This window comes from Gavialis gangeticus, unplaced genomic scaffold (genome assembly GCF_001723915.1).
Source record: "Gavialis gangeticus isolate Ggan-Ray unplaced genomic scaffold, GavGan_comp1, whole genome shotgun sequence".
Taxonomy (NCBI): Eukaryota; Metazoa; Chordata; order Crocodylia; family Gavialidae; genus Gavialis; species Gavialis gangeticus.
The window spans coordinates 22,076,248-22,098,898 of record NW_017729003.1 but is presented as its reverse complement, the minus strand read 5'-3'; the positions used below and the strand labels follow the sequence as shown (position 1 = coordinate 22,098,898).

Below are 22,651 nucleotides of genomic sequence, written 5' to 3'. Positions count from 1 at the left end.
AAATAGCAGTGCATGTAAAAGTGTAGATGTACATGGTGAGTTAGATGTCTGGCAGGTTGTAGCGTGTCAGAATTCCAATGTATATATTGGGTCCATGAGTTTCTGTATCTACTGCCTAGGAGGCTGATGAAGTGAAGTTCATAGGCTCGTCTATAAAAAGTGGTTTTGCTATGGTTTTGCTATGTACACGAGTTTTGCTTGTCAGCAGCTTGAGGTGCAGTTTCCCAGAAACCCCTGCACCTATCTCCTTGAAAGTTGGTAGGCTTCATGCCCTCAAAAAGGTCTACCGTCCCTGCTGTATAGGGACAAAGTTATAGGCAGTTTTCTGCTTCCCCTTTATAGCTTATGGGCAAACCGGAGAAACAGCAGTGAAATGCCAAAACAGTTTCAATGAAATTAAATGAAACTCGATATGAAACACTGTCTGGTCAAAGCGGCAAAACAGAAGTCAAAATGAAATGGTGCTGCTTTGCACAGCCGTAGTAAAGCATAACTTCTCAATATACTGCACAGTGTACAACACTATATGGCAGGTGTAATGGCAAGAGAGACTGCTTCAGGTACACACAAGTGTGCAGTCCCTGTGCTTTGGGCTAGGACCTCATGTAATGATGTAGCCCTAAATGGAGCTAATGCGGAATTTGGTAGCTAATTTTTAAATTTTAATTTATTTTGGTCCAAAATGTCAACTTGTCAAAGATTTTTGCAGGAAAACATAATAGTTTCAACTTTCTGGAGTAGTTGTTCCAGGAAGAAATTATTGCTTAAACTGAAAATGAAACAGACAAGTACAAAGGCAGCCAACAGCGTAGTGCTCATGGCACTCACCTGATTTTAGCAAGGGAATTGCGCCTGGGTCTCTCCCATTTGATGTGTGCGCCCCTAGCTAAACAGAATCTCATGGAAAACTTTACAAGATTTCAGATTCATCCTGACATTATATGGGAAAATATTTGGTATTATCAATATAAGCATGCAGCTGGGTGCCCAGGGCATAGAGGCAGCATTGACTTCTGGTTGCCTATGTGATTGTGATTATGGCTGTGCAACTGCTGGCAGGAAGAGAGGTCTTTTTGCCCTCCCACCCCCCACCACCCAAATTGGTACCCAGGGTGGTTGTCCTATTTGCCCTACCCTAGTTTTACCACTGTTTGAAATAACAAACCATTTCCTGCCTAGCTCTAGCCCTAAACTTGCAAGGTTCCTTGGATTTTATTATGTCTTGTTCACCTTTTTTTGCTTTGTTATTCCTTTCCAGAGGTTTCACATGAGAGTTAAATGTGTTAGGGTGACAATATTTTGGATTTTCAGGGAGCATTGAATCTGCAGCTGAATACAAAGCTTTAACCTGTGGCCTAGCAGAGCTGCTGACCACAAGGCAAAATGATAGTTAAGCCAGCCATTTGCTTATGCTAAGTAACCATCTTAACTGTGTCAACCATTTTCTAAGAAAAAGCTGCAAGTGGGTCTGTATAGGTCTGTGTGCTGTGAACCAGCTACAGGAAGCAACAAGATAAGATACAAGGGTCTGAGGAATGTGGAAGTTGGTACAACATGAGACAGAAAAACAGATTGGAATGTGAAAAACAACACGTAATTGGTAACAGAATCCAAGATGAACATATGCAAAAAGGTGAATGGTGATTTGTGAAGAAGCCTCCAGAAGCTTCCACGTTTTGGTCAAAGTTCTCCCGTTGACCGAAGAAGAGAAGTCAAGATCTTAGACATGCACTCTTAGCAAAAAGACATGTAAATGAGTAAAATGCATAGGAAATTCCATGCTAATGAAGCAAACAGTAAACAGAGGCAGAGCTTAAGATGGGAGGAGAAATGGGTGGAACACAGGAGGGACAGAGGTAGAATGAATGGTAATGAGCATAAACCAAAGTGTATAAATGTGGGAAAAGCTATTGTTTGTTCCTGCTCCCTGTGTTCATAGACTGGGTGTCTGTGAGGGAGCTCACCCGAAGCTGTCTCCATTCTGAACGAAGCTGTTGTGAGCAATGTGTGCTGGAGTTTGCTCCCTGTCTGCTCTGGCTAATGAGCAGTTGGACCATCGTCTCCCTAGTTGTTGGGCACTGCATGGAGTTGGGGTCTAACAAGATGTTCTTTGTGTGAAAGATCGCATTGGTCTTGGGTAACCATATATTCATACTGATGAGGTCTATGAAGTAAATCTTGTGCAGATGTTAGTGTAGATTAGAAATCCAGTCCTACTTCATTTGAAATCTCAGAGTCAGTGAGAATCGGCTCATGTCACACAAATTTATCAACAGAATATTCAGCTGGCTATCAAGCCTGCTCAAAAGTTAAAAATCCTTTGGAAATGGATGAGTAAGCACATGTACTACAAGTGCCTATACATACTGAAGCACATAGCATAGAACTAGTTATAAAATCTGTTACTTCAGCAAATGATATAATTTCTTTTAAATTATATTGAAACACTCCAGTTTTGTCAAGGCTGTTTTCAAAAACATAACTGTGATTTTTATTACATTTTAATTAATGCAGTATTATAAGAGTTTTCTATTTTTCTTTCACTTGATTGATGTTAAATAATAGGGTTACGGGGGTTTTTTTGTTTACTCAAAATAACATGCCATGTTTCAGTTCAGATCAAATCTTTACAGTAGAGCTTTAACCCATGGGATTTATAATGGAAATGGGGACAAATGCTTAACTATACTGGCACAAACTGTGCAGCAGCTATAATGACACCTTCAAGTTTGGTGAAAGGTGACAGTTATCATCTTTTTCATCTTGTCTCCCTGGGCAAACACACATCAACATATCTCTTGACATTTTCTTTCAGGAAAGAGTTGAGCTAGGAAAATATGTCAGTGTTAATCAACTTCAGATTCCTACATGACATCATATAAGGTCTTTAAACACTTGCTTACATGAGTAAAGATACTTCCGTGCAATTGTTAGTAATAACAGGCACAAATATATCACTGTTGTTAACAACAGAAACAAGGAAAAAGCATGTTAATGTGCATGTTGTGTGTGTGTGGGGGGGAACCTGTTTGAGGATTAATACTGATGTTCTACAGTCTATATGATTTGATTTAAAGACCATTAAATGGAGAATTTCTTTTCTTACTGTAGAATTAAGGGTGCCAGGTTGTGGAAGAAATCAAACTTCGCATTGTGGTTGAATCAGAACTGACAGAGCCAGCTTTTCTTTATTTAGGGCTATACTGTGATCACAGGGAGAATTCCATACAGCAAGGGGAATCACCTACTTGTCTGTTTCAAAGGATTTCTCAGACTCTCTAAGGTTACAAGCGTATTTATACTAAAGACAGAGAAAGAGATAAAATACACCTTGGAGAAACAAAACACTAGTAAATTACACAGAAACTTAGAAAGTTTTACTTAAACAAACTATCTATGCATAGGGCAAGATATCAAGATAACCCAAGGCATGCAGGAATGCACAGGGCAAGATATCAAGATAACCCAAGGAATGTAGGAATACGGATTCCTTATCTCAGAACATTTGAATTAAGCAGTATCAGCACGTCTGGTCTTTGTCTGTTTTTCTAGTCAAGTAAGCTACTTACTTCTACAAGGTTAAACATAACTCTAGTAAAGAATGGATTCCGAGCTGCCAAAAGTAATCATTTATGTTTATAGGAATTTAATAAAATGATCTCTACATATAACATAATCCTCAACAAAATTCCGTAAAGGGTTTGCAGTTATAAGAAGAGGAATTGATTTCCGAGTGTTGTCAGTCTGGCTTCTTTCCCAGCTATTTTAATAAATAAAATAAGGCTTAAAACTTATTTTTACTAATGAGTCAAAAATTAGTAATCATTTCTTAAATATCTGTAATGCTCTTAACATACTTTTTGTCTTCTGTAATGATCTTGACTAAAATATTACAAAAAATATGTGCATTTGTGTATTTTTAGCAACTTGTCTGAGTTAGTTGCAGGTAAGTGATGAAGGCTGTATAAACATAGTGATATTATATCTTAAACTGCACCATAGCAGGCATTTTTGCTGATGATTTATGATTAAAATGTACTTCAAATGAATGGATACTGTAGATCAGAGGTTCCCAAACTTTTTCTTATTGGGTACCCCTTTCCAGATTTACCAGCTGCCCATGTACCCCTACCAACATACATTTTATATTTAACCCCGTAAATGAAATTATTATTATAATGAAAATTAAATCCACCATTACACAATTTCTTCACCCCCAGAGATCTCTTGCATACCCCCAGGGGTACATCTACCATAGCTGCAGCCAGGGAGCAGAGGGGAGGGGCCAGCTCTGCCATGGAGTAGAGAGCCCTGCCCAGCCCGAAGAACATGTTGGGATGCTGGAGGAGTCTGCTTTAATTTAAATCAGGAAGGGGTCTGGGACAGACATTGTATAAACTGGTTTGACCCAAATCAGTTATGTGTGATGCTAGATTCAAACAGGTTCATCTTAAACCAGTTTCATCCATTTTCAAACTGGTTTATGTGCACTGAACATCTGTTCTGTTACAGGTTTAAACCAGTTTCTGATCACTTACACTAGTTTGTGTGTAATGTTTGTCCCTAGCTGAGGTGATCTGTAGCAGGTAGTCATATCATAGTGTTGATTATTTCCTGCTCTAAGCTTTCAGCAAAACATGCAATGATTTTCTGGCTCTTCCAGTATTTAAAAAACCTTATTATTGCATTCTTATGCAGTGGAACAACAATTCTCTGCTTTCTACAATGTTGTGAAAGAATATATAACTCAGTTTACATTTTTTCTTTCTTCCTCTAAATCACAAGCCATAGCTTTTAAGGAAGAACTTTTTTATTCTGGGAATCCAAAACTTTTTTTTAAGGGCCTTCTTGTGAGCCATGACCATGTCACTGCATATTTGCAAGCCCAACTTCTCATGGCAGTAGTATGTGCTGAACAGTCCTTGTCAGAGCTCCCTCCCTCTACCTCAACCCTGTTGATACAGGGACAGTTCCTATTTCTTTTCTTGCATAACTCATACTGCTAGCAATTAAAAGATATAATTGTGAAAGCAAATTAAAATTGAATATACTAAATATGTAAATATATGGATCTATTTCTAAAATGTCTGGTTCTAGGGGAGTCTCATAATAAGTTATTACCTTAATTTTTTCCACGTTGTTAAGAAGTGTTTATAAAATAATGTTTGTTTTGCTAGCATTAAAATGTTATCCCCCCCCCACACACAAACAGTTGACCCCCGTAGGGTCAACTACTTTAAAAGAGATCTCTGTGATGTAAACTATTTTTTTCAGACATTTATAGTATCTAGCTTATGGTTGAACTTACTTTTGACCATATTCACAAAAGTTAAGCATTTTTTTAAAGATGTTGGCACTGTGAAAAACATGATATTTACCTTTTTTGCTTATTATCTTAAGAATGTATACTTAATTGATACTCCATACATAAATTGATATTTGTTTACCTAGTAGGTAATTGAGGCAGGACAAAAAACTTGATTTTGTTCTATTTTTTATTGAAATTGGCAGTTAAACAGAATAAAATACCTTCTACCAATGTCTTAGTGAATGCAAACACACTGCATAGCATGGAAGGGAAGTCAGAGCTGTATAGGAATCTACACATTAGTTCTTTGAAGGTGATGGAGTGAGTGTTTGTCTGTTTCAAAAGCAAGTAAGGAACAACTTGAGCCATTTTGAGTGTTTTTTCACGGTTCCATTTTTTTGTAGTCAGGCATGGAGTAGTTGGGAATCAGTGGTGGCATATGCTATGGGAATGGTCAAACAGGATGCATATGGGTATACATCCAAAGTTACCATAAAAATGGTATTGTATGCTGCCATCTTTGTTTTCTGTTGAGGCTCAGTATATTTTCAAACATGTTCAGTGTACTGGCAACCCAGCCTCTGATCTGAAAGTTGAGTTGGCTTCATTTTCTTATGTTCTGTCTTCAGTAGTGAAAAAACTGTGGGTCACATTATCCTCTGGTAATAATTGCCTTGGGAGTCATTTTTCAGGACACAATATTAAGTTTGCTAAAACTCAGTTTTACAATGACATCTAGTCTAGCCCCTTGCTCAAGGTTAGATCATTCCTCACTAAACCATCCCAGTCAAATGCTTGTCTGACCTGCCCTTGAGAATTTCCAGGGATGGAGATTCCACAAGTTCTCTAGGTAGCCTCTTCTAATGTTTGATCACCCTTGTGGTCAGATAGGAAAATCTTTCTAAATTTATTCTGCTGTAGTTTGAGGCAATTGCTACTAGTCCTGCCCCCTGCAGCCACAAAGAAAAAGTGATTTCCATCCTCCATGTAATCATCCTTCAGGTATTTGAAGACTGTTATCAACCCCCCCACCCCAAGTCTTCTCTTCTCCAAACTAAATAACCTAGTTCTTTCAGCCTTTCCTCGTAAATCATGTTTCCCAGGCCTCTAATGTGAATGCTTTAAATGTATTATGTGAAATGCTTTAAATATTGAAGCTTAACTTCTTTTACTACTGGGGTTTCTTTCTCCTGGAAAGATGTTATTTGCAACTGAAACAGTTTTTTATCATGCTTCCATTCTAAGTGCTAGAGCTATATTTTCTTCTGTTTTTCAGCTTATTACAACACTATAAACTATACGAGTATCTCTTCCACAGTCCCAGGGAAGAACTTGTGATAGGGGATGAGGTAAGTAATTTATATGGATGAAGTTGATTAAGCAGAATTATTTACTACATGGTCCTTGGCATCTATTTTTTATAACTCAAAGCAACTTCATGTCAACATTGTTCTACTAGCAGCCGTGTAAAAGGGCAGATTAAAGAATAAAAAATAGTGATACCTTTTTTCAAAATGAGGTGTAGATTAAAAAAAAGTGTACATTTTTTTTCTTGGTTAGGATGGTTGTTAGGTCAAGAATATTTTTATATACTGACATAAGGTGATGTAAACAATTTTAACTAAATAATATTATAATCATTTATTAAAATCATAAAAGCACCAGACGTTCTCCAAGATAGGTGCCAGGAGCTAAGCATGATAGCTCAGCCTCTGGATCTTCAAGAACTCCTGGTGCTCTGGTGAAGTGCCTGAAGATTGAAAGAAGGCCAATGTGGTGCCTGTCTTCAAGAAAGGGAGGAAAGTGGATCTGACAAACTACAGACCCATCAGCCTGACCTCTATCCCAGGGAAGGTCTTAGAAAAGATTATCAAAGAGACCATTCTTGACAGACTGGCTGGTGGCAACATCCTGAGGGATAGCCAGCATGGGTTTGTTGCAGGTAGGTCTTGCTTGACCAATCTTATTTCCTTTTATGACCAGGTGACCTATCACCTGAACAAGGGAGAAGAGATTGATGTCAGACTTTAAAAAAGCCTTCTATCTGGTATCCCATGATCACCTCTTAGCAAAGCTGACCAACTGCAGCCTCAGCTTCACCACGATCCGCTGGCTAGGGAATTGGCTCCGTGGTTGGACCCAGAGGGTGGTGGTTGAACAGGGTCAATTGTCATGGTGACCAATAGAATCCCTCACGGCTCTGTCCTTGGGTCTATACTATTCAACATCTTCATTAATGATGTGGACATTGGTGTCAGAAGCGAACTGGCCAAGTTCACCAATGACACAAAACTTTGAGGTAAAGCGTCCACACCTGAAGACAGGAGGGCGATCCAGGCTGACCTTGACAGGCTCAGAAAATGGGTGGAAAAGAACCTGATGGTGTTTAACACTGAAAAATGCAAGGTTCTCCACCTTGGGAAGAAAAACCTGCAGCATGCTTATAGGCTTGGCAGTGCTACACTGGCTAACACCACGGATGAAAGGGACTCAGGGGTCATGATTGACCACAAGATGAACATGAGCCATCAATGTGATGCTGCGGCTAGTAAAGCGAGCAAAATGCTGGTTGCATCTGTAGATGCTTCTCAAGCAAATCCCAGGATGTCATTTTCCCGTTGTACTCGGCCTTGGTGAGGCTGCAGCTGGAGTACTGCATCCAGTTTTGGGCTCCACAGTTCAAAAAGGATGTGGAGAAGCTTGAGAGAGTGCAGAAGAGAACCACACACATGATCAGAGGTCAGGAAAACAGACCATATGATGAGAGGCTGAGAGCTATGGGACTCCTCAGCCTGGAAAAGTGCAGGCTCAGGGGTGATCTGGTGGCTGCCTATAAGTTCATAAGGGGTGCTCACCAGGATCTAAGGGAACATCTGTTCACCAGAGTGCTCCAAGGCATGACAAGGTTGAGTGGTTACAAACTCCTCCATGACCGTTTCAGGCTGGACATAAGGAAAAACTTCTTTACCCCAAGGTCTGGAATAGACTGTTGCCAGAGGTGGTTCAAGCACCTACTTTGAACGCCTTCAAGAGAAATTTGTATGTTTATCTTTCTGGGATCCTATGAACCCTGCTGACCTCCTGCCCCTGGGGTAGGGGGCTGGAATCGAAGATCTTCCAAGGTCCCTTCCTGTTCTAATGTCTAATATCAAAAGATTATGTGCAGTAAGCGCATAACCACAGTCAAATATACCATATTTATGATACTGCTTTCAGTGTGATTATACTAGTTGTATGGAAACAGTTTACCTGGGAATGTAGCTCTTTGGAGGTACTTGGTTAATGACAGTGAACAGTCCTGATGGTGAAGTTTGTCATGCATGTTTGTCTATAAAAATTGAAATATATAGCAAACATGACATGTATCAATTCAATTTGGCCTTTAATTAAATAGTCAAATTTACTTAATCTAATCTGTTTGTTTCTGATTGATTATGGAGGATGTATTTTACAATGCACTGAAAAGGTTTCGCAGTTTTATTTATATGAAGAGGCAGTTGGTTATTTTGCTAAAAATCTATCAAGTGTTTAGCTGATAATTATAAATTAAATTAGAGACTTAAATACTTAAAAATAGAGACTTAAATACCTAAAATTGGAGACTTAAATACTTAAAAATAAGTATTTTTTTCTTTACACTTAAAGCTGGCAGTTTCTGCATCTACAAAAGGTATTATATATTTTCTTCCCATGCTTCTTCTGAATGGCTTTAGATCCAAATAAAAGATTTGCCTCTTGAAGCAGACTCAAATGTTTCAGAGAATATACTTATATGTAGATTTGGTTTGGCTCCATTAAACATCCATTAATTTCAAGGAAGCAGGATTTAACCTTCGTCATTGTATTTCCATATATATAAATTTGTTCAAAAGACTTAAAATTATCTGTTCTATTTATAAACTTCTTTTCTGTATGGCTAAGATCAATTCTCTGAGATAATCAGAATGTAGTCTTTCACTAACTATTCTAACTAACTGAGAATAAATGTTGTTCTACTATCTAGTGTCTACCAGCCAAAATAACATAATCAATTTCCTTAAGTGTTTGGTGTAATAAGAACAACGGAAAAAAGCACTATGTATCACAAATAAATGTCATCCGCTTTGCCTTGGCATTTGACTAGAATCAGGAGACAATTATTCTGGAATAGTCAAAATTCTCCTTAAAATAATTATGCTTGTAAGGGAGTGAAGCAGGTCCTGAGCTCGGAGGGATCCCGAGTTGACGCAACCCAACGCCGCTCACGCGGTGTGGCCGGCGACGAGTGGCGGGAATTTGAACTCCGCAGGAACCCGGAAGTGGGAGGCGCTGGGGCAACCTGGATCAATTCAAAGGGAGCACCGGTGCGGGCTCCAAGGAGGACGGCTCCGGCGGCAGCGGAGCCGAGAGCAGTGGGTCCGGAGGCATCGGAGCTGGGAGAAGCAGGTCTGGAGGCTGCGGAGCCGGGAGAAGTGGGTCCGGAGGCCGTGGAGCCGGGAGAAGCGGGTCCGGAGGCGGCGGCTCCCGAGGCGGCGGAATCAGGCACAGCAAAGGCCAGAAGCACTGCCGGAGTGAAGGTGCCCCAGGGGACCAGGGCCGTCGGAAAGAGCAGCAGGACCTTTTGGGGTAAGCGGGACCCTGAGACAGGGATCTGTACCCCGGGAAGTAGACCTAGTAAGGTTGAAGAAGCAAGAATGCCACGGGGTGCGGCACGAGCCCCATAGGGATCAAGTCCGAGGCCGGGTGACTGTGGGACAGGTTCGGTGGACCAAGGATTCCCCGCCTTCCTTTTCTTTTCGGGGTTCACGGCTGGTGAACCGCTCGGGCGGAGCTGCTCGGAGCGGGTGAAGACCCAGAGGGGAGCAAGGACTCGTGAACCCGGGCCAAGGCGTGGGGCAGATGTACCACCCCGAGGGACCCTTGGCCAGGATTTTCCTTGCTTCTATGGACTACCTTTTTATTTATTTTGGCGGGTCCGCAGTCCTCACGAGTAAAAGAGCAGGACAGGGCGGACAGCCCCTACCAGAGGACTGGGTGAGGGTGTAGGGGTGGAGGAGCCCTCAGGACAACGGGACCCTGAAGAGGATGAGAGTCTCATTCCCGGACTGCACACGCCGTACCAACTGGACAGATATAGATTAACAGCAAGTCGTGGCAGGCGAGACAGGCGCATATGCACGTCCGAGCCGGGGAGTCACTCGTAATCTTGTAGGGAACTGCCCCTTTTCAGGGACTTGGGCCGGGGGGAACCCGGCTCCAGTTGGGATTCCCTCACAATCCTTCAAAATGTTTCAGCAAAAATCACTTCTAGAAATCTAATCTGCAGAATACCATGATGAAAAATATCATGCTCATTTAGAGTTTGGACCTTTATCTGGCACTTATACTATGTTCACTTTAGTCTGTAAGTTTAGTTTAGGTTGTAAAGCCTTCTGGCAGGATTCACCTGTTATACTATATACTGTACAGCTCCAACCACACTGTGATTCTCAATAAATATCCATGTTGTATATTTTAATAGGGTGATGTATTACATATTAATCATTTCTTTCAAACCATTAAAGAAAGTCATTTTCCCTAAATGCAGGTATCCTTGAAGTATTTGCATAGACACTGTTATGAGAATTGAGCTTAATATAGGTTTAAAAGTCTCTGGATGAAGCTTCACTATTGTTGCAGTGTTTATCTGGAAAGTACTAAGTGTCCTATTTCTTGTCATCTCCTAAACAAGCAATTATGCTGCCTGCCTATATTAAACTGCTTGTGTAGTTGCATCCCAAGTCAACAATCCTGCATTACTTTTAAAAAGGATCCTTTCAAACTGTTCCCTCCAAGAGACCTACTGATAGAGTCCTTTCATGGCTGTACCCCATAGCAAAGTCTGTGCTTATAGATATCTGAGCTTCAGGTTTTGTATTAGCAAGATAAGGCCCACACATAGTGGTAAGTGAATTACAACTGCTTACAATAAATAAGAGGATGTCCAGTGTAAAGCTGTCCAACCTAAGCAAATGTGTACTCCAAATAGGCATCACTAGTTTTGTTTGCTTTGCGGGCAAAGCAAACAAAACAAGTCCAGTCACCACGAGTCATCCTTTGGTAAATTCCTTCATGGATGTACTGAGGAGGACGGAAAAACTACTTATTCAAGGTGGGAAAATTCTTTCTTGGTTTCAGATATGGAGTTCATTACTTGCCTAATCCAATCAAATGTGGACCAGTGAAACTATGGAGCTATATATTATCGGATTGCTGTTATCTTATTAGTGTTGTAACAAAATAACAGTGTTTGCGCACACTACTGCTGACAACTGGTACAACAACTACAACTCCTCTGAATCATTATATTTCTAGGGGAATATGGATTTATTTCAGTATTGTCTCCAAATGGGGACACACAGACAAATTTGTTTTATGAGTTGCTTCAAGTAAGATGACAAGTTTGTGCAAGAACTGGAAATAGTAACTATATTTCACAACTAAAAGTCCAGTATTCTAGGCACTTCACATGATTTTTCAAAGGAACGTTGTTTATTATGGCAACAAATCAGAAATCAGAGAATTTTGTAACAGATCCTTTTAGGGAAGCTGAATTCTTACTTTCCATAAGAACCTTGGAGTAATGAATGATATACCCACTGAAGTTTATTTTTCTCTAATACAAACAGTTGCATAATATGCTCGATCAGAATATCCATTTTGATCTTTCACTACAGTTATTGCCAAATGACTATATTATTTCCTGCCTGGAACAATATCAGGCTAAAAATGAAAGTGACTCAACATTAGATTATGTACAGTGTCATTAGTCATTCCAGTTAAAATTTCAATTGTATAAACACATCTCTTAATTAGTGGACCATCACAGTCTGATTGATATTACAGTGTACCTTAGCTTGGTGCAAATAGCATAACTGAGCTGACATTTTAGCTTAGTAAAAAGAACAGACAGCATTTGGATAGGTTAAAAATACACATATAAAATACCATATTTACTTTCCATACCCTAAACACCTTTTCCCCAAATATCAGCCCCTGCAGAATTGGCATGTGTCTTCAGCAGGGAAGCTCTTTTCTACCCTGAATAGAAGTGCCCAGCTTTGATTTCTGGTTTGCCAGGCAGCAGCAGCAGCAGCAGCATTTCTACTTGGGCAACTGAGGGAGTCAGTTGACCTAATAGCTCAAGATTAGGCTCTGTCCCCTCTTTATGCAACCATAACTGGAAAAGTCTCTTCCCCACCTTCATTCTGCCCTCTGAAAAACAAGGTGTGTGTTTTGGGAGTATGTTGTATGCAAGAAACTACAGTAGATGCCTATTGAAATAGAATTTTACTTCAGTTAAAACATTTTGAATAATTTTGGCTAATGTGTTCCTGTTGTTTAGGAATATAAGCTTAAAATTGAAACCAACTAATTCATGAAGTAGTTATGTTAGGTCTATCCTGGTAAGCTTTTAACTAAAATTTGCCTTTTATGTTACCAATCTCCCTTCTTCCACTTTATTCCAATTTTATTTCAGCTCTTAAAAGCTGAGTATATCTTTTGACGAACATGACATTATTTGAAATACAGAGAATAAATCTAGCAATGTAAATCCCTTTGCTTTTTTTTCTAACTAATTTTATGGATGTTTCCTACATAATTAATAACATTCTTGCTGAATTGTAGCTTTCTTACTTAGAAAGAAGTATCAAGTAAGATAATGGATCTTGGCTAAAAAGCTTCATTTATTTCAGTTTAATTGACTGACAAAATGATAGCTCTACAGATTTTCTAGGCTTGAAATTCAGAACTTGGAGGCATGTAAATGTGAGCGTTATTCACATATGTGGCAATTGTACTCACAAATTGGCATTTGTTCCTGGAAATATGTAATGTACACATTAAAATGTATTGCTTATTTACAAATTAGTGCCCTGATTCTGTTGTGAGCATTGTGCCTTACAGAGATAGCTCATGTGTGATCAGAGACTTAGCATGCAGAGGCAAAACTTACACCAACCTAACCTACAGCATTTCTTAAAGAGGAATTACCATTTCTTAAAGAGGAATTACCTTAATAAAATCATTTTTCACTTGTACCAAGTCTGGAGGTTTCACTCACTATGTGATTTAATGTATCTGTATTAGCCTGTAAATTTCAGTGAGCAAATAGAGTACAAACAACATTTTGATGTGCTGGGATTCAAAATTAGCATGTGTCAGATCTCATAGTGAAAGTTTATACTGTTAGCACATGAATCACATAACAGTTTCTATTATTTACTATTCTGTGTTCACTTAATTTATTTTACTTTGATAGGATGATATATTTTATCATGTATTTTTTTCAAAACATTTGCAAATTGCACCTTATGCTAGAGTACATGTTTTTGTTTTTCTCTGGATTGAATGAGTCTAAAGTCTTTTGGGATGATGTCTACTTTGAACCATTTCCTAATAAAAATAATGTGTTTGGTAAATATTTTATGCCTAGCTGCTTTAGCCAGTATGATGGAGTAATCTGCTGTTTTATAGCCTAGATGACTAGCTAAGTTTAACTTCTTGCACGAGTACTGTACAATGTAATTTTCTTTAGAAATGTCATAGTGGGCTGGGTTGTAATAAAACTATCTAAGATTAAGTTTAATAGCAGTGTACATTCAGTATTATCGCAGTCACTAGATATCACCCACCATAGTTAGAGTTTCCAAACAGTTTCCATTAATGCCTTGTTTTCATGTACTGCCACGTTTTTAATATATTTAGCCATTGGGGTTTCTGCCAAATAAAATACACTTTTTCATATTTTAAGTTTTTATTAAGTTATTGCAGAAGGAAGGTGAAATTTTAACTTTGACATACTCCTCCGTAGAAATAGTTCCTTTTGACTGGTTTGGAAAAAATAATTTTGGATAACCATTATTTCTCCGGTGTTTTGGTAACTGTATATTGAACATGTGTAGTTGACATTTCCTTAAGCATATAAATTCACTATTAAGGTGACACTGCCCCACTAACTAAATTTAAACCTTTCTGTGCATGTGGCCTTGAAGTATTTGTGCTTTGAAGAACTACAGAGTTGATTTTCTGTGCCGTTGACTTTGTTTTGTAACTTTCACCATGGCAAACACATCAGGAGCAATTTGGAAAAAAGGATGTTCAGTGGTTTAGAAATTATGGAAGTTTAAGGTTACTAGCTGCTGTTCAGTTCTTCGCTGAGTGAAGGATATTTTTTGAAGCAGAAGTGACCAATAGCTAAAATAAAGTTGATACTGAAGTAGGTAATTCATGGACTGTGATATTTAGGCCCCTGGCAGATGTTACACTTAAGATGTGATTAACTAGTTAATCATGTCTTAAGTAGTAACCCAGCCACATTACTGTAATTAATACTGTGATAAAATAAGGTACAACATGTGTAATAACTTTGACTGGTTCCTGTCATGTTTTAGATTACATGTGTAGCCAGGCTGATCAGGGCTCCCAGGCTTAGGAGCAAAATGGAAGCCCTTGACTTCCATGTGCATAGGCAACACATAGGCGGGGTATAGAGGAGCACGTGCCCCACTCGTGCCCCCCCCAGACTTGGGAGGCACCAGTCACCCATATCCACGTGCTGTTGAGACTGGGAGCGTTGATCAACTGGCTGCCACTCCCAGCCTTGGGGATGCATTACGATGTCCACTGTCCCCCCAAGGCTAGGAGCTGTGATCAGCTACCACCCTCAGTGGTAGTTGTGCATATGCTCCTGAGGCTGGGAGAAGGATCATCTTATTGGCTTCTTAATTGCCAGTGCAGGGGTAGCCTGGGATCATAATCCTGGGCTCCACCTGTACCAGCAATATGATGCAATATGGTATATGCAGTATGGAGATCTGATTCCTGATTCCACAATCACACCTCTTGCCATGCATGTGTAACATGGCAAGAAGTTTGATTGTTGGGATTGTGCATTAAATTGATTGTGCATTTAATTGATTGTGCATTGCATTAATTGAAGACCTGCCAGGGGCATTAGTGACACAAATAAGAGGTATTCAGTCTTTGATCTACCTATGGCTGTGATCATACAGATCTTGAGGGACTTGGGGCTCCTTTTTTAAGTGGAATGAATAGTGGAGGATATTAGCACAATATACTTAGTTCCAACATGTCACTGATTTACATTTAATATTTGGGTAAGTTTATATGACAGAAATAAAAATGTTTTTGTTCTGCAAAGAATTACTTTGACATATGCAAAGTACAGGTAGAGAGAGCATACTGGAACATTCCATTTCAATGGAGTCTTATGCTGGATTTCAACAACTGTCTTCAAATTCTGGCAGACAAGGTTCTTTGAATAAATCCAATATCTTTTATTAGATCAACTAAAATAGTTGAGAAAATTCTTCTTTGCAAGCTTTCAGGAACAAACACCCTTCATCAGGCTGAGGAAGAATCTGCAGTTAGTCTGTGCTCTTTCTAGATGGAATAGAAAAGAAGCTAGAGGCCAGTATATATGTGAAAAGGCCAGTCAGTGAAAATGCAAATTGAGGCAGTCAGTGGGTGAGAGACAGGTTGGTGGGGGGGTAGAGAGGGGGTGAGGGGGAATGTAGACCTGGTGATGAATATAGCGGGTAAATAGGAGAGGTTACCTGGAGTGTCAGATTCATGTATTTTAGGAGTTGGATTTTTCAAAGCCTTTACTTTGGTCTAACTCTCCTTCAACTGATGTCCATGAGAGTTCTCGTGGCCAGTGGAACTTCAGCATAAGTACTGAGTTATTTTAAAAACCCCACCTCAGAGAATGACCAAAGAGGTGTTTTTAAATGTTTTTACAGATAAAATTTACATATTTTTGGTGCAACATTGCACAGTGTGCAGTAAGCCATGGAAAATAAGATACAATTAGGAAAAGAGAATAATTTCAGGACTTTATTCTGGAACATGCTGAGCACTTTGATCCTGATCCAACCAAGCATCTAACTCACTTAATTTTGAGCATCTGAGTAATTTTTGTTCAGCAGAATAAAGAACAAAAGCAGTGGTTCTCAACTTTTTGGGGCTTGAGGTACCCCTCACTGGACTTAAGGCACCCCTCATTGAACTTGAGGTGCCCTTTATAACTTTTGTGAATTGAGTGGCACCCAATTTCAAAAACTAATTAATGTATTGCAGTGCTTACACAAAGGTTGGGCAGAAAGTGTGGGGGATTGTCCAGACATGGATCAGCCTGAGCCTGGCTTACCTGCTTTTCTCCTCGCACCTTATGGCACCCTTCAACAGATGTGGCAGCACCCACATATTTCACATCCTGGCACCCTGAATGGGAATCACTGAACTAAAAGCATTCAATCAGTGCTTAAATGAGCATAATTGTTTGGATGCTTTGAGGTGACAGGGGTCAGTACCTTGGAGGATAAAGCCCTAAGCCTCTTGGCAGGAAATGTTTTAGAAGTTCATACTGCAAAATTATGCCAACTTTTTGTTGCAGTTATGAAGCTGATATAGCATAGCATTGCTTCTGTGAGAGAGAAAAACATGGCCAAAAGTGTTGTAAACCATTTCTAGAACTATTCAGAATTTACTACATAAATAGGTGTGTTTCTGTGATAGTTTTTAAATATAAAAAGATAGTTGGTTTCTCTATTTATATGTGCATTGCTTCTTATAATGGCAGCAATGACATGTTTATTTGCTGAATGCAATCCAATTAAGAATTTCAGACTAAGACTTGGAGGGTAGGCAGTATATAATGACAATCTAAATATTACTGCCATCAGCATTGCAAGATTCAGGTGATAAAGTGTTATATCATAAGATTATAGCATGTCTTGTGTTAAAAATTGTTTGTATATGTCAATTCAATCTTCTGTATGTATAGATGTTTATAATCTTCAGTGGAGATTGGCAGCATTTTATTGACTATAAGACATTTGCAATGGTTAGGTTGAGGACAGAGTATAGACCATGTATTATGTTTTGTTTTTCTGCTGTTCTTGAATGTGTTACCCTGACCTTGTTCTTATGGAATTCATGCTGTTTAACTTAAGTATAACAAATAATTAGAGCTACACATTAATTTTATTTCATAAGGCATTCAGGATTTTGAAATCTGGTTATGTGTTCTAATTCAGCATGCGCATCAAACATTCTTAAATTCCCTGCAAAATGGGATGACTTTTCATCCTGCTTTACTGGGCATAATAGTTCCAGAGAAGTCTATGTGGCAGGATGCCCCAGAGCCAGGGGCATTTGGAGCTCCAGTTGCTTTCTGAGCTACCTGAGATCTAAGAGATTAATCTGCTGAGGAACCATGACTTGGCAGTTTAGAGTCAGTCCCAGGCAGGCCATTGAGGAACCAAGAGTCTGGAAGCCAGTTTCTTGTCAGCCCACCAAAGAGCAGGTAGAAGATTTGTGAAATCTGTCAAGACCCCCCCCCGCCCAACCAAATCCCCCAATTTGAGTCACTCATTGTCCTTCATTTAATTATGCATTTTGTTTGACTTATTCATTGTAAACCAGCACATAGATATGACATTTGCATGCCTCATATAGAATTGTACCATCAAACAACTCTTCAGTGAGGTATAGTCCATTGCATCTAAGCCATCCAATTCAGATTCAGCCTAGATCATTCAATACCTGCTGGCTTTTTAATATTTAGTATGAATTTACTTGGAGGATACAACCTAGTTTTCATGGGCAAAGGCCCACCAGAGTTGTTTTTAACTGGCAATTTGAACTAAGCAGTTATCTCATAAAAGTTTTCATAAACATTGTTTATCATGGCAATTATGAATTTGCATAACTATATCTGTGAACTCCTTTATGTGATTTCGTTAAGAATATGTGTGACCAATGATGAACTTATAGACGTTTGTGGGATGTGAAGTTGCTGTGCTTCCTCATGTGAATACTCGTGCCAAGTTTTGAAAGCCTATAGAAAGTTTGCTGTGAATAAATATTTCCATTTACGTAGGCAACAGGCATGCTTTTTTAGCTGTAATTGTTTTGTGATAAGTGGACACATTTAATGTGCAAAAATGCCTTTATTCATTTCGTTGGTGTTCTGAAGAGAAGACAGACTCTCCATACTTAAGGTGGAACAAGATTAACCAGTAATTAATCAATGATAAAAATTTATTTTGACCCTTTTAAAATGCTTCATAAAACTCACGTACCTTCTAAATGTCACTTTAACATTCAAACTTGTGGATATAGATTACACTGTTTTTTATCTTTAAATGTATTTGTTTGCAAAGTATTGAATATTTATTTCAAATAATATTATTATCATTGCAAATAGCTCATCAAAACACAATCAACTAATTAAGTAGTTTGGGGATTTTTATAGTGTGGCTAGCTAGTATGTGAACTTACTTATATTTTTACTTTTAATAAACTTTGGCTTGCAAAACGGTTGAAATTTCAGTGAAAAGATAAAATCACTGACACCGAAGCCAAAGAATATTGATGTGAGTCGTGCCTTTATTTTAAAAAAGCTTTCAAAGTTCAGTAGTGATGATCTATTAGCAATCTAGACCTGGCAAGTCTTTAAACTCAGTGAATAATCAAAATATAAAAAGACAATGGAACTTTTTACAATGAAAGAAAAAGGAGTAGCAGGCAGGAACCAAACAATTCATGTTTAAAATTTGCTTTAGTCTTTAGAGGGAAAAATTACTCTCTGTTATCTCCTGGCTATTGGTAATAAACTTATAGGAAAGGCACTTAGCTCTGAGTTAGGGCTGACTCTTCCTGTATTTGTTGTAATTTATATCAGTCTGTCTATGAAGAATTTTTCCACCAGTATTCTAATTTTGAACATCTTTAGTTATTTCATGCCACTTTGCTGGAGAGGAAGACAGCTAGTAAATTATTTCAACTATATTGACATTTCAGGTAAGCTAGAGAATGGCAGTTCTTTGTACTGAATTTTTTTCTTTACTATATATATGGAATGTAGGCTTTTTAAAGTTCTAGTTACATAACAGAAGATTAAGGATGTGTACATACATTCAAATAGTGGGGGAGAATTCTCCCTGGTTTGTTTTCCTAGCAGACAAAACTTACCCAGAGCTATGTGTACAGACATTTGAATGCTGAGGTTCTCAAGAGTAGAGAGCTTGCAGTGCTGACACTGCAGCTGGGGGATGTCTCTGCACACATCTCAGAAGGCGTCCTTAGTTTTTCAGTTGATAGATGACAGCAGTACATTGGGCAGCCCTTTCTGGCTGCCCCAAACTGTGTTTCCCTGCAGCACAATGTGAAGATTGTGAAGGGTGTGTATTCTGCTCTCTGCTGGAGCAGCAGAGTCCTGTAAGAGACACATTATCTCTGGGTGAGAGGGGAGGAAGGGATCCTGGAGGGCTATGTTGTCTTCTGAGAGAAACCACAGCAGGTTTCACGATCCCAGGACAAAATTTCCTGGGAGTGATTTAATCTAGAGTGTTCTCACGTTATTTTTCTCCTGGAGTGACCATTTTTATTCTGGGAGAAAAAGCCTGAACACTCCTGGCTTCTCCTAGGAAAGCAGCAACTCTCTCAGGAGAAAGTAAACATCTGTATATGGATTAAGAAAGCAACTAATTTAATTTGTAATTTTGATTTACAAATATGTTTACTATTTGCTTATTCTTAATTAAGTTGCTGAAATACTTGTGGATTATTTAAGTGACAATTAAAATAATCTTTTGAATAATTCATTGCGTCTTAAGAGTCTTAAGAGGTGCATGGACTTTATATGGACTGTCTGCACAGTGGTGACTTATATAAACCCTGTGCTTCCCTATGCACAGTGCACCCTTGTCTGAGTGCACTGTGCACCTGGAAAGCATAACTTAATGTGCATAAGTTGGTGTGGGAGGGTCTGCACTCTTAATACATGATGGAGCTGTCAAGTTGTTCCTGGTAATGGAATACCTTGAACCACCCTAATCAGTGGGTGCATCTACACATGCACTTTACTGTGGAGTAGACTTACTAGCTCTGCAATAAAGCATCACAGTCTACATGTGCACTGATATTAGGATGCAGTAAACAAATTACCCCTGCCATAGAACAGTACTATCTATCTTACAGTGGAGTCATTAAGTGCAATCAAATACACATGTAGATGGTGACTGACAGGTGTAAATTACACCTGGTCGGCCCAGGCAGCCAGGGGCCAGACCCCTGGCTCCTGCCAGCCCCTCCACTATCCAACACCACCACCCAGGGCCTGGGGGTGACTCCCTCTCCATGTCCCCTGCCAGCCTGGGGCTGCTCCATCTTGGCTAAGATTGCTGCTGTCCCAGGCACATATGTAGATGCTGCACCCAGAAACACCATACTTAGGCTCAAATGGCTCAGGAATTTATTGCGTCACATTAATTGCACATGTAGAATGCACCCAGAGAGTAGGTAAAGAAAACACGTAAGTCATTCTTGTCAGATTCTTACACTTTTCTTTCTTACACAAAAAGCAGTTTTTCAGGGTGCAAAAAAATATTTTTTGTCCATCTGTTCCATTCCCCTCCTTGAATACTGGGTTGGGACCAGAATATTGTTACACTAGAGTTATCTATGTCTTGCCTTCAGACTCCATTTTGAAACTTGTCTAACCTCAGTTTTGGGGATATTTCTCAAGTTCACAAAGGGGCTTGCAAAATCTTATGGCCCTTGAGGACTACATATGGCCCACAGGCTGCCAGTTGAACAGCCATGTATTCAAGGAATGAGAGGGTGTTGTTGGAGCCATTAGCCTGTGTTGTCAGAATGCATTTACAGTGCCAGAGAGATTATTTCCAGATATACCCCAATCACCACCAACATTATGTATTCAGTATGAATATTTTTAACACAGGATGAAGATACTGTATAGATAGTTACAGCAGGTGATAGCCAGGAGGAAAATCTCAGCCTTTTTTATTTCTTCTGTTGTTGCAGAAGCCAAGTAATCCAATTAAGTCTCTTGTTGGCTGACTTAAAACAGACCATTAACCTGGTGGTTCTCAACATTTTTAGACTCAAGGCACTCCTTGCTGGATTCGAGGCACCCATTGGAAAATGTCAACTCTTAGCTTTCACTCATTTTTTGACTGCAGAAAAGTAATAGAGAAATTCTGCTGTAAAGAACTCAGAAAAAGCATAATAGGTCAGAATGTTTTTGACACTGTGGATTCCTATTTGAAATCACTGGGTTTATCATGTGAATTGCTTAGGTATCTGAATCTCTAATTGCACATATTACACAGCACACCACAGTATGTTTAAGAAGATCTCATGATACCCCTGGGTGAAAATCACTGGTGTAACCCACTGGAATATCCTTTAGTGTCTCCCTTTATGTCATTGTCATATGCTTGACTCCTCACCTTTTTTTTTCCTTCTGGAGGAATGAACAGAACCTTTAACTGTCCCAGACACGGGTAAGTGTTTTGTTACAAAGCTGAAATAGCCTGCACAGACATTGTCATGAATATTAGAGCTCTGCAAAGCTTTGGTAGCTGATTTGATTTGGCCAGTTTCGAGGACTGAATCTCTGAATCCAAATCAAATTGGGAGACCAAGTAATAGCTCCAAATTGATTTGGAAAAGCTTCAGCCAATTCAGGGATTCAGCCATAGACTAAACAGGCAGCTGACAGCTGCCTCCAGCAGGTAAGTTTGTTGGGTTTGTTGGAGGGGGGAGGGAGGGATTGGGGCTGAGACAAGCTGCCCAGCCAGGGCAGGGGACACATTACTCTGGGAGCGGGGCAGGGGAATGTGGGATGCGGGTATGGCAGCACTGGGAGTGGGGGCTCTGCCCTGCTGCCACTTGCCTAACCAGGGTGGGGAGAGGGGGTGTGGGGGCAGCTCACTCCAGATGGAAGGGGGCAAGCAGCAGCAGGGCATAGCCCCCATTCCTAGCACTGCTGCGCTCACATCCCGTGTCCCCTGTACCGGCTGGCAAGCGGCAGCAGCACAGAGCCTGCACAGCTTCCCCTTGTTGGGGCAGAGGCAGGCACAGCTGAAGGAGCTGTGGGAGAAGCCCCCATGGCTACACTGCCTGGCTCCACCCCCTGTCTGGCCCAGCCTCCGGCCCCTAAAAAAAAAAAAAAAAAGTCCTTCACTCACCGGCTCTGACAGTGGTTATTGGGGCCTTTGAGGCCTCAAGTCAGGGAGTTGAGTCATGGGCTGGGGAATTGAACCAGCTCTATTCCCCATTCCCAGTTCAATTCCTCAGCCTCTGGGTTGAGTGGGGCTTTTTTTTTTATTTTTATTTAAGTGCTGGGAGGCTGAGCTGGGCAGGAGATGGTGTTACCAGATTTGCCCGCTACTTTGGGGTGTGCTCATTTATTAGGGCTAGGGTCTTGGTAATTCTATCAATGTGCTGCTTGTGTTACTCGTGTTTCTATACAGAGCTGTATCTCTCCCT

The 22,651-nt window shown here is 39.8% G+C and overlaps 1 protein-coding gene across 1 annotated transcript in view; it reads left to right on the top strand.

Moving 5' to 3' along the window:
- Positions 1-22,651, top strand: part of CUNH10orf107 (chromosome unknown C10orf107 homolog) — a 158,426-nt gene that overhangs the window by 43,770 nt on the left and 92,005 nt on the right. Inside the window, exon 5 of the mRNA XM_019507902.1 lies at positions 6,585-6,656. Coding sequence (XP_019363447.1) covers positions 6,585-6,656 — 72 coding nt within the window. The remainder of the gene's footprint in view (positions 1-6,584; positions 6,657-22,651) is intronic.